The sequence below is a fragment of the Durio zibethinus genome, chromosome 2 (assembly GCF_047325235.1).
Source record: "Durio zibethinus cultivar Kanyao isolate XHJ-2024 chromosome 2, ASM4732523v1, whole genome shotgun sequence".
Lineage (NCBI taxonomy): Eukaryota > Viridiplantae > Streptophyta > Magnoliopsida > Malvales > Malvaceae > Durio > Durio zibethinus.
Window position 1 is genome coordinate 32,744,869 of NC_143163.1, and position 13,759 is coordinate 32,758,627.

General features: G+C 28.9%; 1 protein-coding gene across 1 annotated transcript; it reads right to left on the minus strand.

Moving 5' to 3' along the window:
• Positions 1-2,608: 2,608 nt before the first annotated feature.
• On the minus strand, positions 2,609-5,234 carry LOC111317429 (high affinity nitrate transporter 2.5-like). The gene is made up of 2 exons (XM_022919856.2): positions 3,926-5,234; positions 2,609-3,228 (listed from the first exon to the last, which is right to left on the minus strand). The coding sequence occupies exons 1-2, from the start codon at positions 5,068-5,070 to the stop codon at positions 2,865-2,867; spliced, it is 1,509 nt and encodes a 502-aa protein (XP_022775591.2). The 5' UTR covers positions 5,071-5,234; the 3' UTR covers positions 2,609-2,864.
• Between the last annotated feature and the right edge of the window lie 8,525 nt (positions 5,235-13,759).

Genomic DNA, 13,759 nt, shown 5'->3' on the forward strand with positions numbered 1-13,759 from the left:
TATAGTTTTAGGGGAAACCATTTCAATTTTCTTTATTAGGACACGGAGTGCCATAATTTATAGTCAAATTGTCAAATTCAATCAGTGAGAAGTTTTATTGATTGATTTGATATATCATTTAAGTTAATGTTTAAAAATTCAAAATTCAAAAAAATTTATATTAGGTATTTTTTTAATTAAATAAATAAAAAAAGAGTTTAAGGGCAAAGTAAAAATTTATATAAAAAAAAAAAAAACAAGTGAGAAATCTAATTGGACACGTAATGTAGGTAATTATATCACAAGCCAAAATTCAACTTTTAGGCTCATGTGGCTCTAGAATTCGGGTATAGACTTATTTGACATTTTAAATTAGTCTAATTATCACGGTTCATATTTTTATGAAGTATTTTTTACTTCAATCCTACTTTAATCTCATTTTGATCTCATGATTTTATATCACAAAAAATATCTTACAAAAAATATCTCACAAAAAAAAGATAATGTGAATTTTTATATTTCATGATCAATTTTAATACACAATCGATGTAAAATTTTTGATTCCTCTCTAAAATCATAACATCTTCTCATACTTCAACAAAGGCTCACAATCTTGGATGACATATCATTTATACCTCTAAAATTGACTTTGATATTATTTGTCATATAATTATTTTTTTTTTTTTTCAAAATTGACTTATCAAGATGAACAATAAAAATATTTTTATATCTCAATAATTTTTCTTTTATATCTGATATAAAATTGAAATAACTTACTTATTTTTCCTTGAAGCGTTAGACGTAACAATTGCATTTGGTTTGAACTCCTCCAATGTGTGGAAAAGGAGTATTTTAATGTTTTATGCACTTGATTTTTCTTCGTAAAGGTAATGAATTAATTTATTTGGCTGGGAGTATTCAACGGGAATTTAATAGAATATTTTCGATAAATTCGAGAATATTCAATGCCAATTATAAAAACCGTTTGCCAAACCCTTGGATAAGTGATTCCCGTTGCCTCCTTGCCGTAATTCTGATTTGGACATCCCACAAGCTGTGCCAATGCCACATGGGTAATCCTAACTTGTAGCTGAAGCCCAGAAAGTCAAATTCTTCTATCAACTTTGCTCACATGTTGGCCCTGTTGTCTTGATTTGTACGTACCACAAGCTGCGCCACCGCTACGCGGGTAGTCCTAGCTTGTAGCTGGAGCCCAGAAAATCAAACTCAGCTATCAAATCGCTCACCTTATGGCCCTGCAAAATTGTATAAGCTGAACCATCCCATCAAATGTCCAACTGACTTTTTATACAGTTGCCATAAGTTTTATTTTATTTCTTCTCTTTTTCTTTTTTCTTTTTTAGCATTTTAATCTTGTAAACCTGTAATAAATGGCTGAGTTATTTTATTGGGTTAGGTACTTAGGTGCTCAGGGTCGTATGTTGCTTGTGAATTCTAAACGTAGTTTATGGTATTTTCCACCTTTCCAGGAAGTCAAATTTGGATGCCTGAGATCAACTGCTTAGATTCTATCCAAATAATTAGGGCTTTATTGTTTATTGGTATCCCATCAATTCTTTTTGAAATTGGATTAAATATTAAAATAGCTCTGTATTATATTTTTTTTGTTAATTTAGTATTTAAAAAACTAAATCTTTTGTTTGACATTTTAATCTTCGTTTGTCGTTCATTTTAGTATTTATATTCATTCAATTTATTGACGTAATATGAATATTTAATAAAATATTAATATATATATAAAATTATAAAAAAATATTATATCATTAATTATTAAATTAATATTAAAAAAATTTTAAAGTATTCACTAAAGTTTAAAAAGAATTTAAAATTTTTTAAAAAATGTAAAATATTTTTAAAAATTATGAAAATTAAAAAAACTAAAAATATTTAAAATATATATGAAAGCTTAAAATTTTCTTTAAATTTTTAAAAAATCTCAAAATTTTAATAAAAATAAAAAAAATTCTGAAATTTTCAAAAAGGTGAAAGTTTTAATAAAAATAAATTTTTCTTAAAATTTAAAAATAAAAAACTTAAAAAATATAAAATAATAAAAATCTAAAAACTTTTGAAAAAATATAAAAATTTTGAAAAATTTGTAAATTTTTTTTAAAATTATGAAAACCTTCATTTTTTCGAATGTTACAATTTTAATTTTTTATATATTTTACAAAATTTTTAGATTTTTTAGATTTTTTTTTTTTGGATTTTTATTAAATCTTTATTTTTTAAATTTTTTTTTAAATTTTTATAATTTTTAGCATATAAATTTTTCAAAAATTTTAGATTTTTTTATTTTTAATTTTTAAAGATTTTGTTTTTTTTTTAATTTTAACAAATTTTTATTTTTATTAAACTTTTATTTTTTGAAATTTTTATTAAACTTTTGATATATTTTTAATTTTTTTAATTTCTAAAAATATTTTAAAATATTTTCAATTTTTTAATAAATTTTATAAATATTTCAGATTTTTAAAATTTTTGTAAAATTTTTAAAAATAATTTTTTATTAATGTTGATGTGATAATTAATGATATGACATTACTTAAATATTTTAACATGTGTTAATATCTTATTGATTATTAATGTCGGTAAAGTAACAACATCATTAATCATAAGTATCAAAATAAATGATGTAATTAAAGTTTGAGTATTAAACTGACAAATTTATTTCGTTTAAGTACAAAACGGCAGAAAATGTATAATGTAGGAGCTGTTTTTATATTTGACCCTTGGATAAGAACTTTGGGAAGCTTGGCCCAACATTTTTGGCTACAAAGCTCGCATTTCCCACAAATTTTGGGGGGAGAATATAAGAAGAAACAAAGATCGGTTGTTCCTAGCTTCTGTACAAATTTGTATAATCATGCCATTTGAACACCATCGGTGGGCATGGCTGCAGCCTTCACGCCTCCGCCTTTTTCATTTCTGCTGTTATCAGCAAATTTCAGGCTTGCATGGTGTAAACCTTTCTCCTTCTCTATAGAATTCCATTCGGACATGTAATAGTCTTCTTCTGTGTGCTTGTTTGATGGGCCGCAAAACATTCCACCCCATTGGGGGAAGTATATCAACCATACAGGAAGGGTGCAGCAGATGATCATGACACCCATAAGAGAAATCCCCGTTTCTTTGGAATATTTGGATCCTTTGAAGAAAATTAATTGAGTCAATAAGGCACCCACGTTTCCACCACCGCCTGTCATGCCTGATATTACCCCTAATGATCTGATGAACAGAATTTTATGAGGGAAAAGTATAGAAAATAATATGCGTAAGGTTAAATAAGATAATTTCAATTACTGTGCAGAGTATGCTATGTAGCTAAACAAGACTGTGTGGTCAATTTTGGAAATAAAACTCTGAACGACTCTTGCTAATTAATGCCAATGGTCATGCTATGTTGACAGTTCAGATCTTGTTCAGACAAAATTGGCTACTGATTAGTTGGAGAATTTCAATTCCCTCAATGGACCGCAGATACGGGAGATATAATTTCAGTTTACTTTGTATGGCTTTGCGTCTTTGAATTAGTAGTTGATATTTTAAAGTTTAGTTTTGTTGACTAATGACAGTAACAGCAAAATAAGTAATCTACCCACTGAAGACTTTTGCTACAATGAGCTGAATTATTTCATTTGTTCATCGAATTCAATACTTGTCCAGTAAAAAAGGACAGATTAGAAATTTGTGATTCAAATTAAACAACTACTAAAACTAATCACTAAAATCTCGGTAGGATATCTTCTTTTTCTGCATTGTCTTGTCTAATCAATTCTAACAAGCAAAACTCTTGGAAAGTAGTATTTGAATTTGGGGTTCAAAATTTATGGTATTTGGTTTGAGATACCTTATTTGAATGAATCATATGATGAAAGCAAGAAAAAGTAGAAATTATAGCTAAGAATTCGTATAGAAACCTTACCTTCGAGAGACGAAGGGCACTACTCCAAATGTGAGCCCACAGGCTGCTTGAACAAACAAAGAGAAAGCAATCATCACAACAATGGATGCACTTAAAGATCCCACCCGCCCAAGAATGATGCAGAACACGCCTCCTAAGGTCTGTACCACCCACAAAGTCCATAGCCTGCCCCTCATGCCAAACCTCTTTGCCACTACATCAGATAAAATCCCTCCTCCAGGTCGAGAAATCACGTTTGCTAATCCAAAACTTGCTGCAATCAGTCCTGCAGTGTGGAGTTTAAGATTGAATCTGTCATAGAAATACTCGGCAATTATGTTATCCACTGCCAGCTCAACCCCAAAACAATATCCATAAGTCAATGCCAGAATCCATCCTCTATAATTTCTGATACCATGATAGAAAACAAGTGAGAATTTATCTTTTGGTTTGTCGCCGGACTTCTGAAGCCCCCTAAAGTTCCCATCTGGTAAATCTTGGCCAAAAATCAGAACTGCAAATGCTGACAATGTCTGAAACAAAGCGGGTATGAAGAATGCGATTCTCCAAGCCGTAAATTTATCTGCTCCAGTGTGGTGGATAAGGTCAAACACTAAAGGCATGATTAGTTGCGATGCGCCACCTCCAAGGTTGCCCCATCCACCTGCAACACCATTGGCAGTACCAACAACAGGAGAAGAGAACATAGAGCTCATCCAGAATTGAGTTGACACAAATGTAGCAATGGAGAAGCCTGTAAAGAAGCGAACAAGAAGGAAAGAAACAGGTGATGAAGCAATGGAAGTGAAGTAGACTGCTGGTGTTGTAAGGAGAATTAACGAGGCAGAGGCAAGACGGGGACCAAATAGGTCACAAGCAGTCCCCATGGCAAGTCTGGCAAAGACTCCACCAGAGACTGCAGCAATCCCTGCATTGCCAATGTCAGTTGAGGTGAGGTTGAGGTTGTCGCGTATAATAGGAAGAAGTGGAGGAGCAGCAAAAGTGGATACAAAACAAGAGAAGAAGGAAACCCATGCGAGATGAAATGCTCTCATATGAGGTGCTGCTACTGAAAATAGCCTAAACTCTGTTGCCTTTTGTTCCGAGTCCACTGGGAGAGCGAATTTTGGAGGGTGTGATTCTGGCACACCGCTCTGCACCTCCATATTTTAAACAGAAGAGTTTGTAAACAAATTTCGGAGATTAAAGCTTTCTTTACAATAAGCTAAAGCATATTTTTCTTCCTCTTGTGCAGGAGAAAGGTTGAGAAATAAAGCATGTCCTAGTGCGCTGAAATTATATAGGGCTTTTCAGCCTTTCAACTTGATATCTCGTCTGCACTAAGATTTGGATCTGTCCCCACCCCAAAAAAAAAACAAATATATATATATATATATATATATTTAAAGGAAACGGTAACGTGTGTGATTGAAATTGATTTTTATTGGCTTTTGGTGTGAATGTAAGTCGGTGGGATTTAAAGTCAAAGTGATAGAGATGTTATGGTTAAATATAAAAATAATTTCATATATTTTTTATCAGTTTTTTTTATTTAAAAAAATAAAATTATTAATTTGTTATTCAAATTTTTTTACCAATATTAATATTTTAAAAAATATTGATATGTGTTTAAAAAGCACAATAAATATCATATCAACATTAAATAAAAAATTTTTAAAAATTGAATTATTTTTAAAAATTAAAATAAATTAAATATCTTTAAAATTATAATAATTAAAAAATATGAAATTTTAAAAATTTTGTAAAAATTTTAATAAAAAACTTTTATTGGCTGGCGATGTTACGGGAAGTCAGAAGGATTTAAAGTCAAAGTGATAGAGATGTTAAGGAACAAGTTAAATTAGGCATGACAAGGGAGTGTGCAAACTTTGACCAAGAGCGGAGGGAGTTGGAAGATTCTGCTTTCATTTGTCGTTTATAGGAAGAGTACAGGCGAGTCCAGCAGGAATATCCTTCATTTTCACAAGTATCAAAATCAAATGCTACTAAGATATTCAAGATGACAATCTTGCTTCTCCTCTTTTTTAAAACTTAGCAAACTTAGATTATCCCTATTATTCCTATAAATCACATTAATAAAAAAAATTTATATTTAATATATTATCAATATATAAATTTTATATATTATCAATAAATTAGATAATATCACTTTATTAATAAAAAGAAATAAATAATATCAATTTAATAATATGTAAATTTTTTTAAAAAATAATAATGTTTTGTATATCTATTTTAAAAGTTAATATTTACTTAATAATAAAATGATATCATTTGATTCATTGACATTATATAAAATTTATACATTACATTATATATAAACTCTAAAGATAATATGATAATTTGATATCTACTATACCTTATATCTATAGAAAATGGAATGGGGCACTTTTTCTCTGTCTCGTTACTCTTACCTTAGACTCTAATTTACTTTATCTCTATACATGTTATCAAGATACTTATTTGAACCTATGTCAAAATTACAATTCTAACGCCCTTGGATTATCTCAATTTTGTAGGTCTTTTTGTGAACCTCCACAATCGACATGAACATCAACAATGACATCATTTATGAAAATAGACTAATCATTGATCGACAACAAAAAGCCTTTCAAATTTTAAAATTTTCAAATAAAAAAATGGGTTAGTTTTCGATTCCCTATTTTTTTTCATGGGCTTTTTTTTCATGCAATGATATCTTAGATTCTTATGCATATTATGATTTAGTACAGGTAAATTTTATAAATATGCCCTGTGATTAAAGCAAAAAATAAATGTGTAATATGATATTTAATTACCTTATAATTTTTATTATTTTTTATCCAAAACCATTACTTTTTTCGTTTCTTATTTTACTTTTTTTTAGGTTTTTCTTTCTTTTTCATCTAAATTTATACTTTTTCTCTCTCTAAATCAAACCAATTCTTTCTCTATATCCAAACTAATCCATAAACAATAACCTCCAAATCACCAGAATCTTTACTCTACCACCACCATTACAAGTTCATATCACCACCAGACTAGATCCTTAACTCATTTTCTCTCTAAAAAAATTCATACTTGTTAGTAAATTTAAGAAAAATAGAAATAGTAAGAAAGAAGAAAATATGGCTTTCAGGCGTGAATAACATTATCTTAAAGGCAATTATGCTTATAGAATATAATAAAGCCTTAAAACTCTTTAAATCAGAAGTAGTGAAATTGGTCAAGTAGAAAAATCTATTTATAATAAATGAACAATCACCAATCAAGCCAATTCAAAAAGTCATGATATCTATATAGTCATGTTTTATTGTTTAAATAAACTTTATTTAAACAGTCATGTTTTTCTGTTCAAATATGTTTATTCGTACCATCATATTTTTTCACTGTTCAAACATGTTTATTTAGAATCATTAATATTCTTAAATAAATAAAAAATAATAATAAAAAAGATTTAAAAAATTAAATCTATTTGTCAAACAAGCCTAAGTGCCCCAAGTGCCCATCTTTGACTTTTAAAATTGTCTGACCCACTAGAAAAACTCCTAGCAAGCTCAAATGACTTGGCCCACACAACATTTAGTTCAATTACTTAAATAACATAAGTAATTTCTTTTAAACCATATATAAGTGATCTTTTTACTCAAAATAGGACACACCACATTCTAAACTACCAACAATCCCTCACTAATTTGGAATGTTGGTGCTTAATCTTTAACCTTAAATATTATGAATACAAGAAGGTATCTTTCAATTTAAACCTTCAATTAGCATATACACCTTAGAATTCTAACAAAGTTGATGGTGTCTACAGATTAAACCTTAATTTCTAGTGTTAAAATTGAAGATATAACACACATAATACTTATTTAATATTCTATCAGAGGTTTATAACTGTTTTAGCACTATTATGGCCATGTGCTTATCCTTATTCATAAAGATTTACAAGAAGGTTTTCAATTTTCTTGTTAAAGCGACACCATTTCTATGTTTATATAAGTGGAGTTTTTTGTTTATGTCTCTATTGCTATAGACATTTAGTTATAAACTCCATTAAAAGTTTAATCTCATCTTCCATTTACGTAATGGCTTACACTAATATTTCAAATATTTAGAATTGGTTGACTAGTGTTTGCAAACATATAACAATAACTTGTTGTTACCTATTAAACTTTACAATTAGAGGCTTCTAATTCAAAGCTAGGTTCCCATTATTGGTGTCTAAAAAGAATTTTAAACCTATTCCACATATGATGCTTCTTACCAAATTTTTAGGTACCACATTGGTAAGAGGATCTGCTAAGTTATTAGCAGATTTAACATATATGATGGTAATTATCCAATTTTTTTATCAATTTTTTGATATAATCATGTGTTAGACTAATATGTCTAAATATTCCATTATAAATTTCACTATAAACTCTAGACATAATAGCTTCACTATTACAGTACAAGAAAATGGCTATCATTGGTTGTGGCTACAATTCTATATCCATTAATAAATTTCTTAGCCATTTAGCTTCCTTGCCTGCTGCAGCTAAAGCTATAAATTTAAATTTCATAGTTGAATGTGAAATGCAAGTTTATTTTTTGGATGCCCAACTAATTACACCACCTCTAAGGGTAAACATCCTTCATGAAGTGGATTTATTGTCATCTACACTAGTGATCCAACTTGCATCTGAATATCCTTCTAAAATAGTTGGATCTTTAGAATAAAATAAGCCAAAATCTTTAGTTCTTTTAAGATAACTTAAAACTCTTCCTATGGCTTTCCAATGACTTATACTAGGTTTACTTATATATCTTGATAACTTGCAAATAGCAAAAGCTATATCTGGCCTAGTATAATGTATAGCATACATAATATTTCCAATAGCACTAACATATTCAAGTTGTGCAATTATATAACCTTGATTTTTTGTTAATTTTATACTTGTATCATATGAGGTATTGGCTTCTTTTATATTAAGATACTTAAACTTATTAAGTAATTTCTCAATATAATAACTTTGATTAAGTACAAAACCCTTGTTATATCTCTTAACTTTAATTCTTAAAATGGTATCAACTTTATTTAAATCTTTCATTTTGAAATTAGAAATCATATATCTTTTGGTTTCATTTATGTCAATCATATTAGTACTAAAAATTAGCACATCATCCACATAAAGACATATTATAACTCCATATTCTTTAGTAAATTTTGAGTAAATGCACTTATTTGCTCCATTATGTTTAAAATCATTGGGTATTATAGTTGAATCAAACTTTTCATGCCATTGTTTAGGAGCTTGCTTTAGCCCATAAAGTGACTTAATTAATTTACAAACTTTATTCTCATTACTTGGAAGAATAAAACCTTCTGGTTGTTCCATATATACTTCTTCCTTTAAGTCACCATTTAAAAAGGCTGTCTTAACATCAATTTGATGCACATGTAATTATAAATGGAAGCCAAAGCTATAAGAACTCTAATGGATGTTATTCTAGCTACTAGAGCATATGTATCAAAATAATATATGCTTTCTTTTTGTTTAAAACCTTTTGCAACTAATCTTGCTTTAAAGGTTTGTACAAAACCATTTGTATTATATTTCTTTCTAAACACCCATTTACATCCTATAGGTTTAGACCCTGGAGGTAAATCTACCAAGACCTATGTATTATTGGACATGATTGAGTCCATTTAATCATTAATAGCTTCTTTTCAAAAAATAACATCTTTTGAAGTCATAGCTTCATTAAATGTTTTAGGGTCTTCATCTACATTTAGTAGAATTGGTGTTTTTTTAAGTAGTTTGGTTCTATTTTTTTCTACTAGGAATACTAAAAAATTTGGAGAACAAAATCAGAAGGTAAAAGATTCTCTTTTCTTGTTCTTTTGCTTCTTTTAAGTTCAATAGAATCATTACTTACTTTTTTTTTTTTTATTTCTAGTCATAAGAATCATTTCAGTTTGTTTCTTCATATCAATTTTAGTATCACATATAAACTTATTTTTAAAAAATTCTACATGAATAGATTTGATAATAACATTAGTATTTAAATCAAGAAGTATATATGTTTTTAAATTTTGTGCATAACCAACAAAAATACTTTTAATACCTCTAGATCCTAATTTTGATTTATGAGGGTGAGGTGTTTTATAAAAGGTAATGCACCCCTACACTTTAAATAATCCAAATTTGATTTTCTGCCATGATTTCAAAGTTCATATGATGTTTTCAAAACTTTTTTTGAAATAATTCTATTATGTATGTGGCATGCTATTAAAAGTGCTTATCCCCAAAGATTTAGAGGTAATTTAGCATTTAACAACATACTATTTATCATATCAACCAAGGTTCTATTTTTTCTTTTGATTAAACCATTTTGTTGGGGTGTATAAGTTGCTGTCTTTTGATGAATAACTCTATTATTTTCACAAAAAAAAGAAAATGATACAAATCATTCCTAATATTGAAAACAATCATTTTTCGAGCATTAGAATCTTACCTTATAGGTTTCTTCTAAAACGAGAATCTGAAATTCTTTCATTGAAAAGTCTTCATAGATGTATTCTCCATGTGGGATCTTGAAATATCCTTGCTTTATAAATTCATGCACTAGACATTCTCAAATGTAATGCATGCTATGTATTAAACATTAACAAATGTAATACATGCTATACAAATGTCAATTAATTAATTTCTTTTCAACTGTGGTACTCAAGTTTCTTAAGCTTTTCTCTTGGATCTTGAACTCTTCAATCTTCAACTACTATGACCAAATTCATTTGATTCTCAACTATCCTTTTCATTTAATTCTCATATTCTCTTTTTAAAGAATTTTTTTTTTCAAATTTAATGTCTTTACCAGGAACTAAACATTTCATATTTATCGGTATCACTCTTAACCTTTCAAAGGTAATGTAGAAATCTCTCATGCTATTATTCATTTATCCATCATTATTTCAATTTCAAAAAGTAAAAATGTAATCACACATTTTTATCATTGCAAGGTATTAAAGGGAAAAAAAAAGGAATGGCTTGGGAAATAATCAACAAAAAAGAGACACAAGAAATAAAGTGAAATATCTCATATAAAAAAATGGTAGCACAACTTTGGCCATTAAACAGTGTAATAAAAGAAAAAAAGTTACAAAGGTGGATATAGGGTAACAACGTCCGAAATAAATAATAAAATAATCATAATAACATATCTTGAAGTCTTTTTAAAAAAACTCAACCACCTAATGTACTTAACAACTTAAAGCTTATCAAAACATGCTAGCCTTCATGCTGGTGAATTCTCAAATTCGATACTGTATCCTCTTCATCTAAGTCTTTTTTCCAAGTTTTCAATTTAGATGAACACCCTTTGACTCAAACCACCATTTTGGGTTTTCGACTTAAGTCCTCTTTTTTAATTTTTTTTTAATTTTTTAATTTTTAATTTTTTATCTTTTTTTTAAATATTTCTGTACAGCATCAGAATTTATAGAATAGGACAAATCATCTCCATCCATCTCAGCTAATATTTCACTTGAGAAAGCTCGTTTTACAACATATAGCCTTTTCTAATTTGGAGTTCACTTTTCTCTATTATCATGCTGGCTTGAAAAATTTTTTTTCAAGACCAACTCTTTTTCTTGAAAGCAATGAGGCTGAACCTTTTTATCATAAGCCTTCATCATTCTTTTCTAATATAGTTGACTATGGCACAACGCTGGTAATCTCTTCTCTTCGATGAAATTTAACTGCTTATAGCGCTCTCGAACTCATTCAGCTTCTTTCAATTCAACCTCTCTTAAAACTCTTAAGGATGGGATTTTCACTTCTACTGACAACACAGCTTCCATCCCATAGACCAAAAAAAATAGGGTTGCCCTAGTAAAGTATACATTGATATCTGATAAGCATGTAGTGTAAATAGTAACTCTCATACCAGTTTTTATAAGTCGTAGTTATCTTTTCAAGAATTCTTTTTATATTTTTGTTTGCTACCTAGACTGTTTCATTCATTATCGGGTGGTATGGTGCGAATTATAATGCTTGATCTTGTACTGAGCACATATTTTCTGCATTATCTTACTATTTAAATTTTTGGCATTATCTAAAACGATTATTTCTAAAAGTCCATATCTATAAGTGATTTTTTTTTTTATGAATTTACATATTACAGATTACGTCACATTTCCACATGAAGCTACTTATATCCATTTTGTGAAATAATCGATCGTCACAAAAATAAACCTATACCCATTAGAAACCTTTGGGGTAATGGGACCAATGACATCCATGCCTTACATAGAGAATGGCCAAGACAGTGTCAAAATAAGTTAAATAGTCAGTGGAGCATAGATCTTATTACCATAGATTTGGCACTTGTGATATTTTTGAGCATAATTAATGTAGTTATTCTTCATTATCAACCAATAGTACCCAGTTCTTATGATCTGTCCTACTATCATATATCCATTTCATGTGCTTCACATATTTCATCATGCACCTCTTCAACAATCTTTTTCACCTCAACCGTATTTACACATCTCAATAATACTTGATCATGGCTCTTTTTGTACAAAACATCTCTATCTAGGAAGAAGCTCATAGCTAGTCTCCAGATAATCCTTTTATCATTTTCAGTTGCTTAGATAAGATATTGTTGATTCTTATGTACTGTAAGGTATCATAATACCATGGCTTCCCATATTCTTCCTCTTTTACATTAGAATGATGAGCTGGCATATCCTTGACATTTAACTTGATGGATTGAATGTCGGTGTTATCATTAATTCAAACCATTGCTACCAAAGTAGCTAAGGCATTAGTAATCAAATTCTCCTCCTAAGATAAATGATCAAATTGAATATCTTCAAACTGCTTGATCAACTTTAAGATATACTTGTGATATGAAATGAGTTTTGAATCTTTCATCTCTCATTCTTTTTTCAATTGACATATATCTAGAGCTGAGTCTTCAAAAACTTTCAATGCTCTAACTTTTCTATCTATAGTAGCTTGTAAACCCATGATATAGGTATTAAATTTAGCGATGTTATTTGGGCAATTGAAATTCAATCTCGCTGTTATTGGATAATACTGTTCTTCAGAAGAAATTAAAATTACCCCAATTTCATGTCTCAAGGCATTAATAGCTCTATCAAAGTACATTTTTCAACACTTTTCATCATGCTTTTCTTTCTCAAGTTGAAAAATAGTCATCAAATCTTCATTAAAAAATTCCAACCTCATTAGCTCATAATCTTCAACAGTACGATCTGTGAGAAACTTGGCTATAGTACTTCTTTGGATTGCCTTCTGGCTTACATACACGATATCATATTCTGAGAGCATTACTTACCATCTAGCAATTTTTTTAGACAAATAGAGCTTTTCAAAGATATATTTGATTAGATCAAATTTTGTTATAAAATAAGTAGTATGATAAAAGCATGTACTATCTGAGTTTTTTGGTAGTCTAAGCTAATACACAACACATCTTTTCTAAAAAAAAATACTTAGACTCATATTCGGTGAACTTCTTACTCATATAATAGATAACTTGCTTTTTTCTGCTATACTCATTTTGTTACCCCAGCACATATCCCATTGAATTCTCACACACTATTAGGTAGAAGATCAAAGGTCTTCCTAGAATAAGTGGCACCAACACTGAAGGATTAGACAAGTACTTCTTGATTTTATCAAAAGCTTTTTGATATTTTTCGTTCCATTTTCTAGGATTATTCTTACGAAAAAGCTTAAAAATGGGATCAAGCTTATAGGTAAGCTGAGAAATGAAATGAGAAATGTAGTTCAATCTATCCAAAAAACTTCAAACTTTTTTTGGTATACTTAGAGGTGATAA

What these genes read in the sequence shown, in the direction of transcription:
- LOC111317429 (XM_022919856.2), bottom strand. Translation starts at nt 5,070, where the DNA reads ATGGAGGTGCAGAGCGGTGTGCCAGAATCACACCCTCCAAAATTCGCT. An exon ending in GTGCCCTTCGTCTCTCGAAG is followed by an intron (nt 3,229 to 3,925) that starts GTAAGGTTTCTA and finishes TCTGTTCATCAG; the next exon opens with ATCATTAGGGGTAATATCAG.